The following is a 26,953-nucleotide window of genomic DNA, read 5'->3' as shown; positions in this document are numbered from 1 at the left end:
TTAGTGATCTATTGGTTGTTTAATAGCATACTATTTAGCTTTCACGTATTTGGTAGGAAAAAAATGTTTGGTATGATTTTCAATTTTCCTAAATTTACTGAGGCTTGATTTATGGAACAAGATACAATCCTGGAGAATGTGCCATGTGCTCCTGAGAAGGATGTGTATTCTGCTTTCAGATGGAATATTCTATATATATCAGTTAAGTCTGTCTGGCCTAGTGTGTCATTTAAGGCATGTGTTTATTTTCTGTTTGGATAATCTATTGCTGTAAGTGTAGTGTTAATGTTCCCCACTGTTACTGTGTTATGGTCAATTTCTCCTTTTATGGCTGTTAGCAGTCACCTTATATATTGTGGTGCTCCCATATTGGGTGCATATATATTTACAGTTGTTATATCTTCTTCTTGGAGTGACCCCTTGATCATTAGGTAGTGTTCTTTGTCTCTTGCAACATTCTTTATTTCAAAGTCACTTTGTCTGATATGAGTATTACTACTCTAGCTTTCCTCTAATTTCCATGTGCATGGAATAGCTTCTTCCATCTCTTCACTTTTCTGTCGGTATGTATCCTTAGATCTGAAGTTGGTTTCTTGTAGATATCATATATTGGTCTTAAATTTGTATCCATTCAGCCAGTCTATGTCTTTTGGTGGGAGCATTTAATCCATTTATATTCAAGGTAATTATATATATATATATATGTGTGTGTGTGTGTGTGTGTATATATATATATATATATATATATATATATTCTCACTGCCATTTTCTTATTTTGGATTTGTTATTATTGGACTTTTTCTTCCCTTCCCCATTTGTTCTCTTCTGATTTGTTGACTATTTTTAGCGTTGTTTTTATATTGCTTTTTATTTAATTATTTGTTTGAGTGTGTCTGTTGTAGTTTGTTTGGTTTTTAGTTCCCACAAGATTTTGATAAAGCATTCATTCATATATATATATATATATACACAAAATTGTTTTAAGTTGCTGGCCTTGTAATTTCAAACACATTTTCAATATTCTGCATTCATCCTCTCTTCTCACAATTGCTGGTTTTGATATCATATTTATCTGTGGATGATTTCCTATTTTTTTGTTTGCCTTTGCTGGTGAGCTTTCCCAGTTGTAATTTTCTTGTTTATAATTGTGACTTTTTCTTTTCAGCCTAGTGAATTTCCTCTAGCATTTGTCATAAAGCTGGTCTGGTGGTGCTGAATGTTTTTAGCTTTAGCTTGTCAACCTTTTGATTTCTCCATCAAATCTGAATAAGAGCCTTGCTGGGTATTTTTGGTGCAGGTTTTCCTCTTTCATCACTTTATATATCATGCCACTCCCTTCTGGCCTTCAGAGTTTCTGCTAAAAAATCAGCTGACAACTTTATGGGCTTTCCCTTGTGTGTTATTTATTTATTCCTTCTAGCGTATTTTTCATTTCAGACATTGTTCATCTTTGTTCTTTAAATCTCTTTGTTAAACATTTCCTGTAAGTTCCCAATCTGTGCCTCCATTCTTTTTTCAAGATCTTAGATCATCCTCTCATTACTCTGAATTCTTTCTCAGGTAGATTGCCTATCTCTTTACAGTTTTTAAAGGTTTTTATCTTGTTCTTTTGTTTGAAATATATTTCTCTGTTGTCTCATTTTCCATGTTGGTGATCTCCTTTCTGCAGGCTGCAGAGTTTCAGCTTGACTTGGTTCTGGTGTCTACCTCTGGTGGGTGGAGCTGGTTCTTGTCCCTACGGTGGGCTGGGCTGTGGGCTTGCTATGACTTTAGGCAGCCTGTCTAGGTTTAATATTTTTTGGGTGTGAGGGCTGATTTTTGATGTCTGCCACTTCTTTCCTCAGTGTATGCTGGCCATTAGCCCCTTGACAGGAGATGTAACTGATATTGTGGTGACCAGAGAGCCTGCACTCCTGTTTGCTCTGTCATTCTCACAGCCATGTACGGTACATGTTCAGCTCCCTAGCTGTTGGTGTAGATGTCCCCAGTTCTATTTCTGATCTGCAGTACAAGGTAGGAAGAATTACCACTAGGAGAAGAGCCACTGAGTATTCCTCTGCTGGAGCTGTTCACCTTTGAGTGTGCTCTGTTGTGTCACCTTTCACCTGTTGTGCAGGCTCACAAAGTACGCTGTTGCTTCTCTGGGCCCCACCTTAATTATGGGTATGTCAGCAATTGTCCCAGATGTCTCCCAGGTGTTATTTTCACCTGGCCACTAGCACAGATCTACTGAGATCAGGACCGAGGGCTGCAGTATTCATGTACCTGGCCCACTGTGGGAGCTATGGAAGTAGCTCAGATCATCTAATCCCTGTATGTAGGCACCCACAGCTGCTATAAAGCCAGACCCCTTTCAGTTGCAGGAAGCACTCACTGTCTGTTTAGATGTTCCACTGGATGGGGTGGTGTAAATCCATGGTTCATGCAGCTGGGAGGAGAGTTTTCAGCTCTTCCTCCTTAGTCACTGGCCTCCTGAGGCTCAGCTGTGGTTACAGCCCCACCTCTATGTGTGACTAACCCACTGGCAACTGCTCCCAAGGCAGCAGGTATACAGCAGGGATGGCAGTGATCAGTGTGTGCAGGGAGGTGGGGGGTGGGGCAGGGCTGAGATAGAGGAGTGCAGTCCAGATCAGGCAGGAGCCTGTGTGGAGAAGGAGGCTGCAATGGTCACCCCACCCCTCACTTGCCACCTGGCAATAGTGCTTAGCCTCTGTGGCAGCCTGGGCCTCCTCCCCAAATATTCCCGATTGTGGCACTCTACCCCCTCAACTCCTCCAGGCTGTCTTACACAGCTGTCCTATCCCCAGATATGTTCTCCAAGCCCCATGCTCCAGCACTCAGCCCCCACCTGTGTTTTTCAGGCTGTGGTGTGCGGAGTAGTTGCACAAACCATCTGCATATGTCTGATTCTGTCATGCCTCACAGACTGGCTGTTGTACTTTCCTCCAAGCCTCCACATCTCCTTTCCTGTCCCAGCTGGTCTCCCTTCTGATGAGGGGCCTCCCCCAGCTGCAGCAACCTCTCATCGTCTTCAGCTCCCTCTCTAGGGTGCAGAGCCTATTACCAATTACCTCCCACCTGCCCTGGTCACGTGGAGATCCCTCTTGTCCTCTCAGGTACTGGAGTTCTTGAGCCAGTGTGCAGTAGACGTCCTGTGAGGATTGTCCTTGTCATAGATATATTTGTGGGAAGAGGTGAACTCACATCCTAGTACTACTCCATCTTGATTTCTCTCTTGATCCTAAGCCTTTGGAAGCAGATAACCAGGACTTTCTGTACTATTTTGGTTCTGGGTTTTCACAACAGTTTCTAAAGCCAGTTCTCAGGGGGTGCACATAGGGTGCACAGCCTGGCATGAACCTGGTGTCTGATTCACAATGACTTATTCTTTACAGCAACTCAGGAAGTAGCATGAATCTTTATTTCTAGACACTAGGCATCAGAATTTGTAACCCAGTCCTTCTGAATAAATACTGCTTCAAAAAGAGCAAGGTGAAGAGGTGACAAGGGGGAAGAATTATTTGAGGATCAAGTTCAATTTAAGGATGAAACTAGGGAAGCCATCTGTAGACTCCTGAAAAAAGAAAAAAATGTTTCATCACATGCCAAGTTTGTGTTCCACTGATGTGACCAATTAAAGCTACTTGTAATATAAGGGGGTGTACTGAAGTTTCCAGAATGTTAATGCTGGATAGAATAACCACAATCAATTCCAGCTCAAATCTCTGAACTTTGCAGAAGAGGAAAAGGAGGTAAAGTTAGGTTCAAGAATTTTCAGAAGTTCATGTAACAAGTTGGCCATTAAGGCGTCAGATTCTCGATCTCTTTATTCTCAGTCATTGCTTTTGGATTAAACTAAAAGAAATACACTTTGGGAGTTCCTGTTGTGGCTCAGTGGTAATAAACCTGACTAGTGTCCTTGAGGATGTGGGTTCAATACCTGATTCCTGGCCTCGCTCTCTGGGTTAAGGATCTGGCATTGCTGTGAGCTGTGGTGTAGGGCAGTAGCTGCATCTCCAATTCGAACCCTACCCTGGGAACCTCAAAAAGAGAGAAACACTTTGATAATATTGTTTGAAAATCTTTTCACAGACAGTCCTTTCTTAAGTTCTGAAATGAATTTGGATTTATCAGTATCCACCTATATATGTATTCTTTTATTTATTTATTTATTTTTCTCTTTTTTAGGGCTGCACCCGCGTGTATGGAGGTTCCCAGGCTAGGGGTCAAATCAGAGCTACAGCTGCTGGCCTACACTGGAGCCACAGCAACACAGGATCCAAGCCACATCTGCAACCTACACCTCAGCTCATGGCAATGCTGGATCCTTAACCCACTGAGCGAGGCCAGGGATCGAACCTGCAACTCATGGTTCTTAGTCAGATTTGTTTCCACTGCACCACAATGGGAACTCCATAGTCTTCTAAATTAGTAGATGAACTCTTTTCTTATTTCTCTCATTCTCCCTCTTGCCTGCTCTAATTTATTTGCACCTGAATTCTCTAAGTGAAAAAGATGATCCAAAAATAAGTATATAAATAAGGTTTCCTTTATTTACACTGAGTACACTTGAATGGGAGATGTTATTATCATACTCAAAGTTCATGATAAAGTAATCAGATACCTCAATTATTTTTCATGTAGAAAGATTTCATCAGTATATGTCAAGAAACTTTAGTAGTCTAAAGCTTGAATAAATATTTAATCCCAAAGCTAACAAATTTCAATATGCATTTTTATCACAGTGAAATTTGTAATTGTTGCTATATCCAGTTACTTTTCTACCAGGCTGAAAGCACTTGAAAAAACCCAAAGTCTGTTAATGACTGACATTATTCCTTCAGAAATAATCAGAATTTCAGTTTCTTTGTTTTACTATGTGGTGTATTAAATATCACACATCTATTCAGAGAAACATTATAGATAGTTTCTCTTAGTCTGCAGAGAGATGCTTTTTCTTGCACACTGAAACTGCCCCTTTAAAGTTTTGTTTTCAAATTTAAAAGTTTTGTTCTTTCCCTGTTTTGACTTTAAGATCAATATAATTGAAGTCCTACTCTGGGTTCTTCAGATGCAATGGGAATTAGTTAGGCTAGTCCACCCCACCTCTAAGTTTGAGAAAGCATTTGTGGGAACCACTGTCCACTACATGGAATTCAGTCTCGTCCAGTGTGTCCAGGATGGTCAGCTGGATGTTTAGCTATCCTGATGTCTTTTCACTTCTTTGAACTTTTTCTTTCCTGATCTACCAAGTCCTACATAGTATTTTCTCTGCTCTTACTGTGGAGACCACTCATGACTTGCTTCATCAGGAACCTGTTTTCCTGGTTTTGTAAGTGATGGTCTTACTTAGGTAAAACATATTAAATTGCCAAGGAAAATTGCGAGCAGTCTTAGGTAAAAGATGGATCCCCATCATAATCTGTAATGATGGAACATATTTGATGTAGTAGTGACAGTAACAGGCAGACTAGACTGCAGTGGCTAATTTATGGTAGCAGAAGTGTTCCTCTTCAGACAAGTGCGAGCATACTAAAAAATAAATTACGTTGAAAGAGCATGTACTAAGTGCTAAACATTAGCTAAGTGTTTTAATTCTCATATTTCCTGAGCAGGTATTATCAAGTATCATTATTGCCCTGCCTACATTTCAAATGAGAAAACTCTATTCTAAGATGTCAGAGCCAGGATCCAAACCCAGGCCAGACTGCCTTCTGGATGTTCTATTTTTTTTTTTTTTTTTTTTTTTTTTTTTTTTCCTTTTTAAAGCCACACCCTTGGCATATGGAGGTTCCCAGGCTAGGGCTCGAATTGGAGCTGTAGCTCCCGGCCTATGCCATAGTAACTCTGGATCCAAGCCACGTCTGTGACCTAAACCACAGCTCACAGCAACTCTGGATCCTTCACCCACTAAGCAAGGCCAGGGATCAAACCTGTGTCCTCATGGATGCTAGTCAGATTCATTTCTGCTGAGCCACGATGAGAACTCCTGGATGTCTTTCTAAGGTCCTTGTCCCTGGATAAGACCTGTGTGTGTCTAGGAAGCACCTGTGGATGTGTGGGTGCAGCAGCCCTGGTACTGCCTCAGAGGCAACTCTGTCTTTGACTGTTTGACATAGTAGCTTTAGGACTTTGGTTAACTCTGAGTGTCTAATAAGTATCCTCCACTTCTACAGTTCTGAACATGTTCTCTCAAGATTGAGAGTATGTTAAATGTGAGGTTATGCTTCAGTACAACCAAAATGTATCAGTTGTCTTTGGGCATAAAATATTCATTGTACTTAGTTTTTCTGTCTCTCGTGAGCTTTAAATGAAATCATTCTGTCATGTAATGGAGAAGACTTTGTGATACCTGTTTTGGGGGAAGAGAAGATCAGTTTTGATTGTAATTAAACTTCTTCCTGTCTCAAGACATGGCTAGTAGTATCTCGTGTATGCAGAGAATTTGGAACTCTCTGGTTCGGATCTTAAACAGCAGACCTGGATTGATGTATTCATTGTTCTTTTGGACTGCTAACAGGAGAAATCTGAAATTAGCACACACTGAAAATCTGAAATTAGCACACACTGAACGATCTTCCTACGTTCCTACCTCTTCTCTTGATTTAATCCCCACATACGAGTTTTTGGAGTGGAATCAGTCAGCTTTCAGTCTTCCGTATGCTCCATTCTTCAGAGCCAATCCGTCCCCAAGTGCTGTTAATTTTACTTTGATTTTTGAATCTATGTCTTTCTCGCACTTGATGTTGCACCTGATTTTGTCCAGGGGTCCATCCTTCCCCTCCTGAATTATGGCAGTTTCCCCTGTCCCTATCTGTTCCAATCCATCAGAGAGGGTAAGCTTTTTAAAAACAAATGTGATTGTGACATGCCCTGGCTTACAATAAGATTTCCATGGCTCCCCATTGTCTACAGACTACAATACCTTCTTTCTATGACTTAACTGCTCCCCTCTACCCTGCCCCAGTTCAACCTTCTCTCTCTCCACTCACAGTGTACCTTAGGCAAATTGCAAAATTGCAGAGTTGCTCTCACCCTACTTTGTTTTACCTCCTCGTAAAGGCTTTGCTCCTTCTGCCTGGAAAAGCTCTCCCCAGGATCCACGAGTAGTAACTCCTTTTACTTTCTTGACTTCTTGAGTCCAAGCTGGGTGCTGTTCCTACAGGCGACATAACACTTGTGTAAAACAGTTTTAGAACATCCTTCATGGCTGATGGGTTTGTCTCTTTGTCTATCTCTGATGGACTTCTGCTTTTGGAGGCAAGGACCAAGCATTATTTCATTATTGTGTACGTAGCAGCTGATAAAATGCTGGTCTGACACAGAGAAGGCATGTGAGGCGTGCATGCGCCATGAAGGTTTGATGTACTTAGCAGTAGAAAAGAACATTTGATGTTGCCATTATCTATAAGTAGTATTTTCATTGTACTTGGATTTTCCCATTTCATAACCTACATTTTTAGGCCTTTAAGATACAACCTGTTTCTGTAATTTTTCTGAAAAAGAGATGTGGCACCAGGTTAAAAGCATTTAGATTATATTTTCAGGTTAATAGCCCTGGAGTTCCACATAGGCTCAAGAAAAAAATTATTTTAGGAGTCTAAAGAAAAGGAAATATTACAGTAGAGATGTCAATGATACTTTGTTAAAATTCAGTTTAAATTTCAGTTAAAAATGCCTTGTTCAGTGGGTTAAGGATCTGGTGTTCCTGTGAGCTGTGATGTGGGTTGCAGAGGTGGCTCAGATGCCCTGTGACTGTGTTGCAGGCTGGCAACTGTAGCTCCAATTTGACCCCTAGCCTCGGAACTTCCATGTGCCAAAGGTGTAGCCCTAAGAAGCAAAAAAAAATGTTATAAGTTATATTCGAGATCTAATTTACCTCAGTCATACACTTGAATTTTATTAATTACAAATCTTTGCTCTTTTTGACTATAGAGTTCATAAGTGCAAATGTGAATTTTGGCCTTCTGTTACTGAGGATCTGAAAATATCTGATTCCACAACACATAGATCCAGACAAAATGATAAGCTGACTTCTCTCATCTTTTAAATCTTTGCTTAAGATGTCATTTTCAATGACATCCATCTATGATCACAACCTAACTCCACTAGTACCCCTGTGTTTTTCCTATCATGCACTGTTTAAAACATACATTATTTCTTTGCTTGAAATATTTCAGAAGCATCAAATATACTTACATAAAATCCAAATGTTCCTCACAGCCCATAGAGTGAGGCACGTTCTGACACCTGCTCACCTCCTGATAGCATCAAGCTGTCTGATCTCTTACTCGCCCAGTAGGCAGAGCCATGTGGCCTTTCTTTCCATAAGGGTCAAACATGCCACCCTGTTCCTGAGACATACTTCCCTCCACTTGTTGGACTCATAGTGTTCCTTATGCCCCAGCTCAGTGTTACCTTCTCAGAGGGAACATTGTCACTGATAGATGCCCCACAACCACGTGATTTTTTTTTTTTTTTTTTAATCACAAAACCTGTGTGTTGGAGTTCCTGTTGTGGCGCAGCAGAAACGAATCCAACTAGGAGCCATGAGGATGCAGGTTTGATCCCTGGTCTCGCTCAGTGGGTTAAGGATACGGCATTGCCGTAAGCTGTGGTGTAGGTCACAGATGTAGCTCGGATCCTGCGTTGCTATGGCTGTGGTGTAAGCCTTCTAGCTCTGACTAGACCCCTAGCCTGAACCTCCATATGCTGTGGGTGCAGCCGTAAAAAAGGCAAAAAAACAAACAAAAAAAACCAGTGTGTGTTTCCTTTGTGGCACATATCACAATCAGTAAATATGTTCACTTTGTTCAAATATAAAAGCACCTTGGAGGAAAAATATATTGGAATGAATCGATGAATAGTACTTAGGACGCACTACTGCTCATTTTGCTACCTTTATTATATATATTTAAGCCCCTTAGAAATAGGCCCAAGATCTCCATTATTCATCATTCTACCACCCAATAAATGGAATAGATAGCAAATATATTAAGTTAACTGGGGGTTATCAAAATCACATGTATGTGAATGGTAAAGTATATATTTTTGTGTACCCAATTATATGACTCAAATTTTAGCAATACCCAAAAAGATAGGAACTGAATTGTGTAAGAATGTACTATAACATATATACAGGAGTTCCCGTCATGGCACAGTGGTTAACGAATCTGACTAGGATCCATGAGGTTGCGGGTTCGGTCCCTGCCCTTGCTCAGTGGGTTAACGATCCGGCGTTGCCGTGAGCAGTGGTGTAGGTTGCAGACACAGCTCAGATCCAGCGTTGCTGTGGCTCTGGCATAGGCCGGTGGCTGCAGCTCCGATTGAACCCCTAGCCTGGGAACCTCTATATGCCTCAGGAGCGGCCCAAGAAATAGCAAAAAAAAAGACAAAAAAAAAATATATATATATATATATATATACAAATGGCATATTATTCAGCCAAAAAAAGAATGAAATATTGCCATTTGAAGCAACATGGATGGACCTAGAGATAATCATACCGAGTGAAGTCAGAGAAAGACAGATATCATACAGTATCAGTGAAATTAGATTTCACTTATATGTGGAATCTAATTTAAAAAATGATGCAAAAGAACTTATTTGTAAAACAAACAAACATTTCACAACCAATCTTATGGTTACCATAGGTGAAATCAATGGGGGAGGAAGGAATTGGGAGGGTGGGAAAAACATATACATACTACTGTATAAAATAGATGATTATAAAATAGATGATTAACAAGAAGCTTCCGTATAGCACAAGAAAATCTACTCAGTAGTTTGTAATCACCCATATGGGGAAAGAAGAGTGGAGATACATATATAAAATGTATATAAAATTCACTTTGCTATGCCTCTGATACTAATACTTTTTTTTAAAAAATGGAGTATAGTTGATTTACAAAAGAAATTACTACAGAAATTCACTTAACAAAATCAGATAGTGTTTACTATGTAGAACTACTTAAGCACTATATAAATATAAACTCAATCTTCATAAAGTTACTATGAAATATTTTCTTTGAGGTAAGTACTATTATTATGTTTATTTTGGAGAGGAGGAGACCGAAGCAGTATGAGTTAAAATACCTTGTCTAAGTCCACACACCCAGTAAATAGAAAAGCAGGAATTTAAAGTAAATTTGTGTCTTAAATAGGCAGAGTAGGTGTGTGTAGGGATGGGATTTGACGCATAACCCAAGGGTTGCAATATGTTAAGAACTGGTTGACTGAGGTATTGGGATGAGCAGGGAGTAGGTGAAGAAGTAGGGTCAGAGATGATCTGAAAGCTTCTGATTTGGTTGGTATCTTGGTTGGGAAAAAACAGCACAAGATGTGAAACAAATTAGAGGAAAGTTTGTAATGAGGTTAAGTCTGTTGTATAAGAAACAATGGGGAAAATAGCTATAGAAGTCAAGTGTAGGAACAAATAATTTTAAAATGTGAATAATGAACATTTATAAGCATTTACTAGATTCTGAGAAGTCTGTACCTTTTTATCAATAAAAATTGTGAGTAGGCATTTATAAATCTAGTCTGTTTATCCAGAGAGAGACATGGGAGATTTAGATGTCAGCACTCAGCAACATCCCGAGGAGTGTTTCACTGACCCCACCTAGGGAGAAGGGATGAAAAGGTAAGAAAACAAGAACTGAAGAGTGACCCCAAGTTCTACTTAAAGAGCAGCCACCATATACACCATGATGTGAGAAAAAGGAGTAAAACATTTTAAGTGGCCTCTAGAAGCCCCATAATATTCTTTTGAATTACTTCAAGAAAACTTACCCATATTCTGTTCCCTGGTTCAAATATGGTATCAGATCTGAAAGATACGTCATTTAACAAAGGGCTGAGATAGCACCCATTGGATTTGGCAAATATCAAGGTTGTTGGTAACTACTGTTTCAGGAGATGACATGGAAAACTCTAGATTTCTCTGGTTTAGGAGAAAACAGGATATAAGAATGTGGTAAGGTGGCTACTTAAAATAAGCCAATGAAGTGATTGTAGTTGAAGATTACTTATTGTTTGGAAATTCCCACTTAATGACCTTCGAGGAAGGTTATGGAGTTGATGGAGAGGTTGGTGTGGAGAAAGTGGGGGAGTTTGAAACTGACACTGAAAGAAGGATGTTTCTCTGCCGTGGTTGCTTCTGAGATGAAGCCACCAATCATATGATATCACTTTTATCTGGAATCTAATATACGGCACAAATGAACCTTTCCACAGAAAACAAAACCATGGACTTGGAATAGACTTGTGGTTGCCGAGGGGGAGGGGGAGGGAGTGGGATGGATGGGGGTGCTTGGGGTTAATAGATGCAGACTATTGCCTTTGGAATGGATCAGCAATGTAGCACTGGAAACTACGTCTAGTCACTTATGGTGGAGCATGATAATGTGAGAAGAAAGAATGTATACATGTATGTGTAACTGGGTCACTATGCTGTACAGTAGAAAAACAATAATGTATTGGGGAAATAAAAAATATATATATATAAAAATTTTACAATTAAAAAAACATTCAAGAGTAAAGGAAGATTAGTGAAAATGTATGCCAATCAACAGGATCAAAGAACAGTGAGGAGTTAAAAAAAGTTATTGAAAGACTAAGTTCTACTTGCCCATTAATGTGGATAATTAATAAATTACTAAACTTGGTGCTAGCAGATTGTTCATTTAGGTCATTTTTCAGTTATACCTGTTTCACTGTTCAATATGTCATTTGGTAATAAAATCTTCTACAATAAGAGTAGTATACCTGAAGACCATATGCAATTAAGATTTTTCTGGTATTTCTGTATCTTTTGTTTAGATCAGCTGTCCCAAAGAAACACATTGTAATTCACAAATGTGAACCACATATATAATTTTAAATTTTCAAGGAACCTCATTAGCAAAAATTTTTAAATGAATTAAATGCTAGTAATACCTCTTATTTAATGCAATATAAGCTATTAATGCAGTATGTTATTGTAATTTTAACATATACCAATGCAGATTATGTTTTCCTTAAAAAATTAAGTCATCAACATCATTTTATGCTTAGAGGGGGCCATATTTCAAATGCTCCTTCACCACTTGTGGCCAGTGGCTACCATGTTGAATAGTGATTTAGACAACTCTTTTGTGACTAGTAAGAAATTCTGAATGTTTTCGCTGGTTATAAGAGAAATGCAAATCAAAACTACCATGAGATATCACCTCACACCAGTCAGAATGGCCATCATTAATAAATCCACAAATAACAAGTGCTGGAGGGGGTGTGGAGAAAAGGGAACCCTCCTGCACTGTTGGTGGGAATGTAAACTGGTACAGCCACTATGGAGAACAGTTTGGAGATACCTTAGAAATCTATACATAGAACTTCCATATGACCCCACAATCCCACTCTTGGGCATCTATCCGGACAAAACTCTACTTAAAAGAGACACGTGCACCCGCATGTTCATTGCAGCACTATTCACAATAGCCAAGACATGGAAACAACCCAAATGTCCATCGACAGATGATTGGATTCGGAAGAGGTGGTATATATACACAATGGAATACTACTTAGCCATAAAAAAGATGACATAATGCCATTTGCAGCAACATGGATGGAACTAGAGAATCTCATACTGAGTGAAATGAGCCAGAAAGACAAATACCATATGATATCACTTATAACTGGAATCTAATATCCAGCACAAATGAACATCTCCTTAGAAAAGAAAATCATGGACTTGGAGAAAAGACTTGTGGCTGCCTGATGGGAGGGGGAGGGAGTGGGAGGGATCAGGAGTTTGGGCTTATCAGACACAACTTAGAATAGATTTACAAGGAGATCCTGCTGAATAGCATTGAGAACTTTGTCTAGATACTCATATTGCAACAGAAGAAAGGGTGGGGGAAAAAATGTAATTGTAATGTATACATGTAAGGATAACCTGACCCCCTTGCTGTACAGTGGGAAAATAAAAAAAAAATGATAATATAAAAGAAATTCTGAATGTTTGTAAAGACCACAGAGAAAATGGTATTGGTTGGTAAAAGCTGACTCACATACTTTAAACTCATATTCTATATACTCATACACTGGCTATACTTTCCCCTAAATTTTTCATAGCATTATCTCATAATACTATATAACTATTGCATGATGTAATTGTTTTTTATACGAAATATTGAACTTAATGGTAAGAACTATTTGCATATTGCCATAATACCTTACCTGAATTCCTTTTTTTTTTTTTTTTTCAGCCACACCTGCGGCATGTTGAAGTTTCCGGGCCAGGGATCGAACCTACACTGCAGTTGCTTACCTATGCCACAGCTGCAGCAATGCTGGATCCTTAACCCACTGTGTGACACAGGAACTTACTGTACTTCATCAATTTAATTAGTATTTATTGAAATTATACTATCAAGTACTGTCCTCCATGTTTTAGCTATATCTGGGTGGAATAAGATCACTGACCTTGTAGGGATCACAGCTTTAGATAATCTGTGCTAAATAAAAAAATCATTGAATTAACTATAATGCCAGCATTAACCTTTTGGTAAATGGTGATATTTAACAGGTTTACATATTAAGTCTTACAATTTAAAATGAAACTCTTAATTATAGAGAAAAACTGGCTTGATGTTCGTTTAAATGAACCCCAGACTCAAAATTTGAAATTTGTTTTTAAAAGAAGTGTTAATGGAAAAAAGTTCTTTAATAAAAGTAGCCTTATTTAGCAGTTGGTACCATTTTGTGGTGATCAGCTTACATGTGCAGAATTTTAGCAAGTCCTGGGTAAATAATGCTGTTGTTAGCTTCTAGGAAGTGGGTTAGGAAAGCAGGACTGAAGTGGCCCTGCTTTCAGGTGATTCAGTAAAAACCATGTTCCAGTGTAAATATCTGGATATGTATCAGTCACACACCACAGTGAAGTTGAGAATAAAGGAGTTCAGTAACTTAGAGTATGTAAACTTCTGAATTTTTCTCCTTCTTTCTGTACCTCTTGGGTGTAAGAGAATGGTGGGCTCCTGGTCTGCATGCTTCTTTTCCCTATGCATGTCCGTACCTGCTTACAGTGAATTGCATTATAATTTGTGATTTGTCCTCTATTTACCTGTGTGTTTACAGCCCACAGAATCAGCTGTTTGAATGTAGGAATCACCTCTTGTTATATTTTGCCAGTACCCAACAGTATTTCCTACATATTGGGATGCTCAGAAAATGCTGAATTGAATGTTAGGAAGCAGAAATCTAAAATCAGAAACGTAGGTCAGCATTATGCTTTTTACTGCTGTACTGGCATCTAACTTCTTTTCTCACATCTACTCTTCCCTTCCTCCTTAGTCCAATCACAATGATTAAAAAAAAAAAAAAAAAACAAATCTGATCACATGTTGTCCTTAACACTTGCTGGTTCTTGGGCTTGCAGGGCCTGGCTGGTGTCTCTGTTTCCTACCTCCACTCCCACTTCTTTCTTTGCTCTCCAGCCAATCTGGCCTCACCGCTTTGCTCACTGGTTGACTGTGCCAAGAATATTCTTCCTTATCACTGCTCCACCCTCAGCCTTCCATTATGCTCAGGTCTGTCTTCCTCCTCTGGATCTGCTTCCCCAATATGTGTCCTTAAAAAATATCTTCCTCTTTTGGAGTAATTATCACTGTTCTACTTTTACATATGGTTGCCTTGCAATTTGATATTTGTCAGCCCTATTTAATTGTAAGCTCCATGAGGAAATGTATTATGTATACTTCTGTATGCAGCTTTTATCATCATCCTTAGTGCATATACTAAATGGTTAGCCTGTATTTGTTCACCAGCAGCCAGCACAGTGTAAATATATGTCTAGACTTCAACTAGACCTAAATCTTTTCTTCTGTTTCCACTCAGAAGTGTAGTCCTTATGACAGAAAAGACGTATGATAAAGCCTCTTAAAATATATAATCTTGTGCTTGCTTAGGCAGAAAATATTCTTTTTAATACAGGGATTATCTCCAAAGCCCCTGAAGAGCAGTTAATACTTGTTCTACGTAAAGGTTAAAATTTATTTTTTATACATGCTCAAGTTGTTAGAAATTAATATTCTTCCAAGTCATTGAAATGTTAAACTGTCTAACCTTCTAAAACTCTTCACATTTTTCCCAGCTTCAGGCAAGATTGGGAAATAAGGCAGACTTCATAAGATAGTAATATCTTTAATGGGTTATTGTACCTATGGGCTGACATACCCATGGGTGCTCACGTTTCATTTTTACTCAACACTATGATTGAAAATATATTTACAATAGAATAATTGTCAAACACAACACAGGTGTGTGTGTGTATATCAAGACATTGTAATTATTATAGAAAGGAAAGAGAATTGAGAATTTGGAAGTGTTTTGCCTTCTTAGACAAGTGAAAAAGAGCATCTAATTCTTGATCATTCTTCCCTTTTTGTACCCTCATTACTCTCATGCCCATTCATTTCTTCCATCCTTTTGCACTGAATTGGACATCTGCTCCCCTTCAGTTTTACTTTCCAATATCTGTAAAAGATTTCTTATTTTCACCTGCTTCTGCCTGTCTACCCATCATGACTCTTTTTTGGCACTCACCTCTGCTCTTTGTCTTATTCAGTTTGACATCTTCATAAGGAACCTTTCCTGGTCTAACTTTATGTTGCAATTACTTTTATTTCTGGGGAACTGTATAAAAAGTTTCAGCAACTAAAGTTGTATATAAAACTAAAATTATTTTACCCCTTCATATGTCTTAAAACTTCCTGATGTGTCTTTCTCTAAGAGTTGTTACTTGAGTTCTAGGTTTCTATTTCAATTATATTCTATGGAAGCTCACAGTGTGATGGAAAGGGCAAAGGTTTGGAAAACAGATGAGAGTACACCTTACACTGAGTTATTGCATTGACTATAGATGAGTTGTTTCTTTCACGTGCCTGAGACAACCTTCGAATGGGAAATTACCTACTCCAGGGAATTGCTGTGAGGATGGGATGGTATGTCTTGCGAACAGACATCATTTCTCACCTTAACTGCTTTCTTGCTCTCTCACATTTCTTTTTTTTAAATTTATTTTTTGGAAGTTCCCGTTGTGGCTCAGCAGTAATGAGCCCAGCTAGAATCCACAAGGATGCAGGTTTGATCCCTGGCCTCTCTCAGTGGGTTAAGGATCCAGCTTTGCCATGAGCTATGATGTAGGTCAGAGATGCAGCTTGGATCCCATGTTGCTATGGCTGTGGTGTAGGCTGCCAGCTCTAAGTCTGATTCCACCCTTAGCCCGGGAACTTCCATATGCTGCAGGTGCAACCCTAAAAAAAAAAAAAAAAAATTTATTAAAGTATAGTTGATTTACACTGTTGTGCCAATTTCTGCCATACAGGAAAGTGACACACTCACACACACACACACATTATATATTCCTTTTATATCTCCCATCACGATCTGTCCCAAGAACCTAGATATAGTTCCCTGTGCTATACAGTAGGACCTCATTGCTTATCTATTCTACTTAACAGGGAGGACAGATACATACCAGAATATTGATGGAAACGGACTAGAAATGAATGTTTTATTCACTTCAAAAGCCCTGGTCTCTGAACTACATGTCTGCTACTTTGATGAAGCCAGTTGAAAACATTCAAATGTAGTAAACGGCATCAAAAAAAGAGACAGAATACCATTTATATGCCATAGCAACATGAGAAGGTGGCCAGAAAGCACAGATATGTATCTTAATTTCTAAATTGTAGGCTGTGGATAAAACTTATGTAGGAGCAACAGACCAGGATCAAATGGGAAAGGAAAGAAAGAAAGAAAAGTACCACAATCAACACTTGGTAGCCCACTATTTCCAAAGATTTCCAATAAAAATTTCGTTGTCAGCCATATTTCTGTTTATGATAGAAAATAGCAAATACTTAGGAAAGCATGTACTTTTCATTGGCAATAATACATTTTGTTTAGAATTATATAAATCCTTAGATTTTTGATGTTTTAAGTATATCCAGGTGTGAAGGATGGACTATGCCCCACCTCTAGCCATTGCATTTAATTTACTCTGAATTACCTTGATGTCTTTATTTTTATTCTCAAATGTCACTTTTTTTGGGGGGGGGGCACACTTGAAGCATATGGAAGTTCCTAGGCTAGGGGAATCAGAGCTGTAGCCACTGGCTTACACCACTGCCACAGAAATGCCAGATCCATCCATGTCTGAGACCTACACCACAGCTCACAACAACACTGGATCCTTAACCCACTGAGTGAGGCCAGAGATCAAACCTACGTCATGGATACTTAGATTCATTTCCACTGAGCCACAATGGGAACTCCAATATAGACATTTTTGTTAGTTTGTAAACAGTATGTGTCTGCATTTTTCTTTCTTTTAGTAGGAATTAAGTATCCCATATATTCTTGGATAAAGCCTATTTCTTGTATCAGAAGTTGAGTCCTCGTGGATGCTAGTCAGATTCGTTTCCACTGAGCCACAATGGGAACTCCCTCAAATATGTTCTTAATGCCAAAGAAAAACCCTAAAAGATATTTTAAATATTTCAGACTTCTTTTTAAAACTATGCTGAGAGTAACATATTGCAAACCATAATCCACTTTATGTATATGTTGGGCCTTCTAGACTCTTCCAGGAAATAAATTATTGCGATTAAAAATTGTTAAAAAGATTTTATTTGTAGACATGTTATTCACTAATTTTACATATTTTTAAAATTCAAAAATTCAAGAATACCTTTATTTCCTTTTAACTTAGTTCAATGGGCCATGGGCCATGAAATCTAATGTGTTGCCAGTTCAGGCACTCATAGCCAGAGCAATGTAGTCTTTTTATTAGTGTATACAGTGGTCTGACTGTATCTGTAGGGAACTGGTTCTAGGATGCCTGTTACACCAAAATCCAAGTATGCATCCAGTCCTGTATATCAAGTGGCATAGTATTTCCATATAGGTTTATGCATATCCTCCCCTATACTTTAAATCTCTAAATTACTTATAATACCCAGTAAAATGTGTATATATGCCATGTAAATTGTAGCCTGTGTGAAGCAAATTCAGGTTTTGCTTTCTGGGACTTTCTGGATTTAGAAAAATATACTTTCAATTCAAAATTTGTTGAATCTTTGGATGTGGAAACTATAAAGGGCCAACTGTACTTATTCAAAGCACAAAAAGTCTATACAGTTTAAAGAGTAGCCAGTGTAGTTCTCCTTTGCTTTTCAGTGTAACCATGTGCTTTATTAATTTTGATATAGGAAGAAAAAGACCTGATGTTAAAGGGATGATTGATTTCTTCAGTCAGTCTTTGGCTACGAGCTAAGATCTCACACCTGTATTCTCTCTCTAGGTATAATACATAAAAACCAAGTTCAGTGTTTCATACTGAAAGTAAGACTTTATTACAGAGAAGCTTTAATGTATGTATATGGTCTGACACACTGAATTTAACAGCTGAGTTTCATAGACAAGTACTAGGCATTTCTTCAAAGAACCCGACCAAATGCTATAATCCATTTCCTTCTGAAACGCAGTTGTTAAATTAGACCCCAAACATTTATGAATGTCGCTTTGCTTTTCCAGCAATTAAGGAGTTCAGAAAAATCCCTTTGTGTTTCATGGCTTTGAAATAATTATATTTATCCTGAACTGGCCCTTAAGTTTGCTCTGTCAAATGCTTTGGAGGTTACGTTCAAGAGGGAGACATCAATTCTGAACAGGTGTGGAAAAGGGTCTCTTGATATATGAAAGGGTTCTATTTTAAAGGCGTTTTAGCAGTTTTAGCACATTTACTGCTGTGAATTCCCATATAAGTAGGCGGCCCACTCATTTCCCTTAAAAGGGCAGAAAAAAAAAAAAATCTTGAAGTCACCATCAAAGGCCTAATTTCACCAGGAGGAGGGGCAGTGGGTGAGTTTACTGAAACTTTCCCTTTGCTATCTCTTGCTGCAGTGTTGATCCTCCTGATCGTCACGATGAGAAGACGGAAGAAAGAGCCCCTCATCTTCGATGAAGAGCGAGATATCAGAGAGAATATCGTGAGATACGATGACGAGGGAGGGGGAGAGGAGGATACGGAAGCCTTTGACATGGCCGCACTCAGAAACCTGCATGTCATCAGGGACACCAAGACCCGGAGGGACGTGACTCCCGAAATTCAGTTCTTGAGTCGGCCGACTTTTAAAAGCATCCCAGACAATGTCATTTTCCGGGAATTTATCTGGGAAAGACTGAAAGAAGCCGATGTGGACCCCTGTGCCCCCCCTTACGATTCCTTGCAGACATACGCCTTCGAAGGAAATGGCTCAGTGGCCGAATCCCTTAGCTCCTTAGAGTCTATCAGCTCAAACTCTGATCAGAATTACGACTACCTTAGTGACTGGGGCCCACGTTTTAAACGACTTGCAGACATGTATGGAACCGGCCAGGAGAGTCTGTACTCATAGCCTTGGAACCTCCATTTGCGATGTACTGAAGAAAGAGTCAAAGCAAAAAAAATAAACACACACACACATAAAACCAACCCACTGCATACAGAAAACAAGAACTCCACTTGCTAGAGGAAATGGTTGTAAATATTTCTCCATTTTTAACCGTTTAGGTTTCTGCCTTGGTGAAGCATATCTTCATTAGACTTACCCAAGGGACCGCACTGACCATAGACTCTGAGCATTTGAAGGCATTTTGATAAAGAGAAATGCTCTGTGGTTTGTGAATAGATAGCAACTCTCAGATACCTGCAAAGGCACCTAAACTCTATGAGAAAGTAGTGCCCTGTGCAGTCAGTGACCCCAGGATCCTGTACAGATCTTCACGGTACTGGCAGTAAAAGGGATAGTAGGATGTGCCATTGAAAAGTCGTGGAACTTCCTGCATATCAAAACTTGGGACAGATTTAATTTACAGTGATGCTTTTAGCTTGCTGGATTATAGAACCCAGCAGAATTTTATTGCCGTGGGTTAGCAAATAGATTTTATTTCACAGTATAAAAATTCTTAGAAAATCCTCCCCAATCCTCCAACACAAGACAATAGAATTTGGTTTAAGGCAATGTAAACTGTTGTTTAGCCAATAAATTATAAAGTGTTCCAAATAAGCAAAAGGTAAATCATTCTTACAGTTTGCAGTTGTTTTGAGATGCTTGTGTAGGTATGAAAAAAAGTTGCTGTCTATTCGTTGATTTTTATTATCTCTTCTGATTTGTACAGGAGAATATCTTTCCTTTTTTTATTTGACACATGGTGTTATATTTATTTTGGAGCTCCAATCTCCACTAAATTCAGGTCCATCTTCCTGCCTCATAATATTAAGCTCATCAGAAGATGCTGATTTTTCTCCAGTTCTGAGCTACATGAAGGAAATGAAGCATGGAAATGGGGAAAAAAGTACAGCAATTTAGCCTTGTTGACGTTCACATCTCAGAAAGGAGCACAGCTACAAGGATATATGAGTTGTTTGAGCCATTAGAATTTACAAAACATTAGAATAAAATATTTGTATTTTAGAAGGAAGATTTCAGAAAAAATTGAGATTTTCTTTGATGCCAGATTTATTTTTCAAGGTCACAAATTCTATATGCCCCAAAGACCTTGGAAAATTTGTTTTCTCTCAGCCTCTTTTGCTGTAAAAATACTGAGTATAAGACTGATTAAAAAAAAAAAAAACTTAAACAATGTAATGTTATAAATTTCAAAATCCATCTTTAAATTTTGATGCAGATGTGTTTGCTCAAGAATTAACCAAGCATGTATAATTTCTAAACCAGTTTAGAGTGCCAAAGTGAGGAGAGAAATTTCAAGTGATCACATGTGTTTAAATGTTAGGAAAAAGAAGAATTTTAGGAAATAAAGAATATTTCTACCTAAACTTTTTTCTAGAATAATACAAGTTTAATGTGAATATATTCAATCAAGCAAGAATGAATTTCTTTTCTCCTTTTAAAAGGGTTTATTGTTGGGTTCCAAATAAACCTACAGATAGTGGACACTATATAGGAAATTGTGTTCTAAAAGTGCTTCTTTCTGAAAGACAAGTGCTAGAACCAGAACATCAATATTTTGATTACATGAGGAGAAATTGTAGGATCCTGTAAAATTGCAGCCCACCTTTAGAAATGAAGTATGTGAAAGTGGCCTTCAGCTTCATCAAATAAATAATTCAATAAATCTAATTATTTGCAAATAGTCCTTTCATTTGAATAAAGTTTTATAGACATTGTTTCATGACTAAATATGCTTCTTACTGTATTAATATATATAAAGCAATTTTATAAGAGCAAGGGATGCTGTTCTTGACTTTTAGTCACATATGTAAAATTTTCAAATTAAAAAAGTAAAGCATAGTACAGTCACCCAATTCAATAAAATCAAAGTGTGGTGCAGGCATTATATAGGTGTTAAATCAACAAGATTCTGAGAATACAATTTTGTAATAATCCCCTTGTTATTTGTAAGAAGGTAAAACAGTACATTTGGATTATGGTGTCAAAGTTGTTGCACATGTCACTACATGGAAGTTTGAATGTATTTTAGAAAAGGAACATCACATCATTCACCTTGCTTTGTCTCCTTTTCAAATATATATATTTCCTTTTTTTTGAATTTCATATTTGCCAACAGTAGATTGGGGGGAAGTGCCTCAAATTGAAATAAAGATTTGAAATTCTTGCATATATTCAATTGCAATTTTATATGTGGAAGCTGATAACAGTACAGTATTGAACTCTTGATCCAATGGTACTTAAAAAAAATCTTGAGATGGTTGGAAGAATGTCCCTAATATAAATGGAATTTATATGAACTGCTCTAGCTAAACTTAATTGTAATGATAGCGAATTTGTTATTTTAGTTTTCTTTTTCCTGCTGAAATCTAAGGCTGTATGCACTTATCTGACATAATACATGAGAGGTAGGCTTTTTTGTAAACCCATAAACTAGTACTGTTGATCAACAAAAATCAATGTTAAAGCTAGTTGGGAGAGTCTCCAAAAGCATTTAAGTAAATACGTATCATCTAGTCACTAAAACTCCATGGTGTACTGAAACCAGCTCAAACCAACTCCCAGGAACCAATTCTTTACATCTCATCCCAGCTCCATTTATGGTGATATCATTTTGGTGGGTCAGCAGTAGTGGTAATGTTTAGACCATCACGGAAACAAGCAAACACTACCTTCCCCATCCCCCCACCCCCGTGGAGAACCAGTTAAGTGTTTAGACCAACACTCCACTGCTTAAATTACTTTATTAAAGGAAATTTCATGGTTGTAAATATACTATGAATGAGAATATCAAATAGTGACATGAAAAGACTAATGCTCTATCCTCCTACTAAATACTGAGGCATGTGGTAGTGATTTCCTGGCATCAGATCCTTGGAACTACAAGTAGAAAGGTAGAAGATCCACTTCACTGTGGGAAACAACGGCTTAATAATTTCAAGTAAAGGCAACAGTTCAGGAAGTCAATAAATTCACGTATTTTCCATTTGTCCATGTTGGGGCACCATTAGAAACTCAAAGCAAGTAATGCATATTTTCAACAACTTAATTTCTCAAAAATTTATTTGCTTTTGTTTCTATGTCAAAGAAATACACCCAAGCTTCTATTCTGAATAGTTATCCTTGCATAATTTTAAGTCAGAATAAAGAATATGAAAATTCAGTCTTATCAAGATGGTGGACTTTGGCAGATCAAGGCCAAATTATGATTTTGGATACACAAAATAGTCTCCGTTAAAACAATATCCTAAGGTCAGCTGCAGACCAAAATTAGGAAGGAGATGAGAAGAAAAATGCTGCATGGAAGCGGTTAGTAGATCTTTCTATAAGCAATAACCTAGATGAAACTGGTAATCCTTTTCCTTTGATAACAAAGCTCTGCTGTGGCTGAAGTCATTTGTTAGATTAACTAGTAGACATAAGCAAGAAGTAATAATGTTTAGGTAATGATAGCTGCCTTTTCACACTGCCCTCTGAGAATGTTTTAAATTATTTTAACTTCATGCCCAATTACATTTACTACACTGGCTGATGAGCAGGCTTTGGCAATTATTCTCATGTAAACGGTGTCGTTATACAAGATAGGAGTGATGTTTGTGATATGGCCCACATGCCCCAAGAAACTTATATGCAAATAGGCTTAGCATTATATTCAAGTTTAAAATCCAGAAGATCTTAAATTATGTTAAATATATTGCAAGAGGCAAAAAGCATCTTGTTTAAATATTTTAAAGTTTGAAAGCAGTAGCTATAAATATTAATCTTCAAATTTTCCATTTTAATTTGACATCTATTGACTTACAAACTTTTAATTACCCTAATTGTTTCTAAATCACTACTTGAAGGTTTATTTACAGTTGATCTAATTAAAGTTGATTAAAAGAAAGCTTCAACTTACTCTTAACTCTTTCTGGTTGGACATAGCTAGTGGCACATGGAATGTATATGACAGTGACTAGATAAGGACATTCCGTTTCTATTGGTCTATGTAGTTTATTTGATCTGAAATGTATAGTAGTTCTTTTTAAATTACTGATATATAGTGTATGTATATGACGTGGTATATGAAAAGTTCAGCAAGGAAAGCTAACAATAATGCTAGCTAACTAATCATCATCATAATAGAGAAAGGAGTTATAGCATTTACATTTTGAGTCTAATGAAATTGTTTCAAGAGGAATGGTATTAGCCCTTAAGAAAAATGGGAGTTATTTGAGGCTGTGAATTGGCAGGCGCTGTAAGGTCTAATTCCAGGAGTAACTTCTCAAGCAAAACAAGACATCCAGTGTGCATGACATTCTGATAGCTTTTCATTGTTATGCTAACTTGTGCTGGCACAGAGTTTAACTGAAAAGAATAGGGGTGTGTGTGTGTGTGTCTAAAGGACATTGGGAAGCATGTCTGAAGAACCCTTAAAAAAAAGTCTAATATTACCTTGTTAATTCCAGTATATTGTTACTTAGTAAGTGCCTATTAGGCTATAAAACTAGAAAATCTGATAAACTGAAGGAAACAATATTTTGTTTAAGAATCTGAATTAGGAAAAGGATATTGGTGCTAAGCTAAGCTGAACTATCTGGATAACTGCCTCACTTTATTGTGTAGATGCCATTTCATTGTTAACACAGAATATGGAGTGTGAATTATTTATTGTTTATTACAGAATGTCACCAGACTTTGGCGTTTTGAGTATCACTGTGATGAACTAGGAAGCACCCCTAGTCTGTGCTTATAAAATCTGGGTCAGGAGCCAGTTCTGGCACATTTTTGCTGTGCTATAGGTAACATTCTAATTCTCTGAACCTTTCCATCTTCAGGATTAAAACTAAGTTAATTACTATCCTGTCTGTTTTGAAGGCCTATGAAATGATTAAATGAAAATGCTGTGTAAACTGTAAAACATTGTAAAAATGTAAGTCTTTATTATGGAAAATTATGGAAATTTGTAATAAGGTCAATTATATTTACTGTTATATGGTAAACAAGGGTAATTTCTGTTTTTGAAAATATGCATTAAGGGAAAAAAGCATGCAATTAATATCCTAAATTTGGAAAGAATATTCAAAGAGACAATTGGCATAATTAATTGAAGTCACTACTCAAAACTAGTTACTTTATAAGATCTTTAGAGGCTGGGATCCAACTCAAACTAATTTAGTCATTAATAAGAATTAAGGACATCAGCAAGGGCAAGAGATTACAAATAACAGTTTTTTTGTAATCATAAGAGGAAGATGAAAGCCTTTAGATGATCCCAGACTCATTACAGATCACAAATAACACTGGATTATAGATTATTCAAAGAAAGTAATGAGTGTAAGTTAGGTGTCTTCCAAACACTCAGAGGAAATAAACTGAGGTTCTAGAGAATTCAGTAACTTTGCCAGCCATGAGTGGCATATGTGTAATTAGTCATTTATACACTTCAAAGTATTAGAGTGCAATAATATTGACTTAACATGAAAACCATCTGGCGGTGGTCTTCATGACTCAAAAGCATTTTCCGTATCTTCCAGTACTTATCTTAGCCTTTTTTAAATGAAGAAGCCACTAGAGATTAAAAAATAATAAGGCAGAGTTCCCATATGGCTCAGTGGTTAACGAATCCAACTAGGAACCATGAGGTTGCGGGTTCGATCCCTGGCCTCACTCAGTGGGTTAAGGATCCAGCATTGCCGTGAGCTGTGGTGTAGGTGACAGACACAGCTCAGATCTGGCATTGCTGTGGCTCTGGCGTAGGCCGGTGGCTACAGCTCCAATTAGACCCCTAGCCTGGGAACCTCCATATGCCACGGGTGCAGCCCTGGAAAAGACAAAAAGACAAAAATAATAAGGCACAGAATACTACTGCTTTGTCAGTAATAGTCAGAAAATATTAAGAAGTTTCTATTCAACTTTAGCTATTGGTTATCTGGTTATTCAAAGCTCATATGAACAAGCATTATAAGCAAATTATTAATAGCTATATAACTACTGAGAATGTTGGTATAGCATACTAACACTCAAAAATTAACTCTTACAATTTAATTGTGTTAATTAATGAAATTTACTGCTAATGGCTTATATTTTTATAAGCAGGAAAATTATATAATTTGCTACCTTACTGCTACATGCTGTATTTTTTATTGAGTATAAATGCTATATTTTTTGTACATCAAGATCTAGAATACATAGAATGCTGAGTATGACCAATACTTTAAAAGCAATCATCTTTTAAAACAACAGATCAGGATAACTATATAGTAAGTGCATTTTATCTGTAATAATTTTAAAGGCCAAAAAATGAAAGGAAAAGGAAAAAGAACTCACTACAAGTTTAACATATATTAGGCTTCAACTTGCATATATCACATACATACTGAGCATACATACACATCACACACATACAGAATTTGAGGCTAAATGCAAGTGAAACTAATGGCTTTTAACATTTTGGTTTTTTGTTTTTTAAGATAATTATGACTTTCAGATCCAACCTCTAATTAAATTATGTGAGCATGTTGAAAAAATACTGCATATTTATAAAGTTCTTTACTATGAGATTTCAGAATTTCTTCAAATTTAGAGAATGAACATTTCGCATAAGTACAATACCAAGGATAGTTTTGTTTCTGTATTTTTAAGGCCACACCCATGGCATATGGAAGCTCCCAGGCTAGGGGTCAAATCAGAGCTGTAGCTGCCAGCCTATGCCACAGCGACAGCCGCTCCAGATCTTAGCTGCTGCTGAGACCTACACTGCAGCTCACAGCAATGCTGAATCTTTAACCCACTGAGTGAGGCCAGGGATTGAACACACATCCTTGTGGATACTAGCTGGGTTTGTTACCACTGAGCCACAGCAGGAACTCCAAAGCATAGCATTAATGAAACTATTCATATTTTTGAGGCTCTGTTATAATTATGTTACAAATAATCATTTTTCTGCAACGTTTCTGCTTATATGAGTCACTTTAACAAACAGATATAAATGAGTTTCAAAAAACGCTAATTCAATTGATCACAAAATCGATACTGAAAACGCAGTTCCATTTAGCCTTGGAAATAAGACATTGAGTACAAACCGGGGGCCTGAATGTTTGTCAGAGTCTGAAGAGACTGTGTTTGTTCAGCTCAAGCACTTCCTTTCAGGCAGACAGTGTCCTAGGGTATTAATAAGCATGTGGGATTTTTTTTCAGCTGATACAGGAAATAAAGTACTGTTTCAGAATTATACTAGTGTATATCTGTGTACAAAATACACCGTATGAATCAAGACAGGAACTCAAGTGGTGATAAGTGCTCAGTTTATTGCCATGTTTTCTTGATGTGTGCTTTGCTGGGTTTAAAAAATTAGGAATCTTTGTGGCAGATTAAGAAGAAAATAATTTCCCAAATTCCTGATAATTCAAAAGATCTGCGATCATGCAGTGAATACTTCATTCTCAACTGTGACGGTCATTGCCCACTTGGCTTCC

General features: G+C 37.6%; 1 protein-coding gene across 2 annotated transcripts in view; it reads left to right on the top strand.

Moving 5' to 3' along the window:
- CDH7 (cadherin 7) overlaps positions 1-21,670 on the top strand; it is a 128,838-nt gene extending 107,168 nt beyond the window's left edge. For both annotated transcript variants that reach the window (XM_021099453.2, XM_085018314.1), the window contains one exon: positions 18,949-21,670. In XM_021099453.2, coding sequence (XP_020955112.1) covers positions 18,949-19,442 — 494 coding nt within the window. In that variant the 3' untranslated portion in view covers positions 19,443-21,670. The remainder of the gene's footprint in view (positions 1-18,948) is intronic.
- Positions 21,671-26,953: the final 5,283 nt, after the last annotated feature.

This window comes from Sus scrofa, chromosome 1, assembly GCF_054392235.1.
Source record: "Sus scrofa isolate SSC_HxYL_T2T_F1_AM1 chromosome 1, Sscrofa_HxYL_maternal_Yorkshire_Landrace_v2.0, whole genome shotgun sequence".
Taxonomy (NCBI): domain Eukaryota; kingdom Metazoa; phylum Chordata; class Mammalia; order Artiodactyla; family Suidae; genus Sus; species Sus scrofa.
Note: the sequence above shows the minus strand (reverse complement) of the source record. Positions and strands in the feature narration are given on the sequence as shown.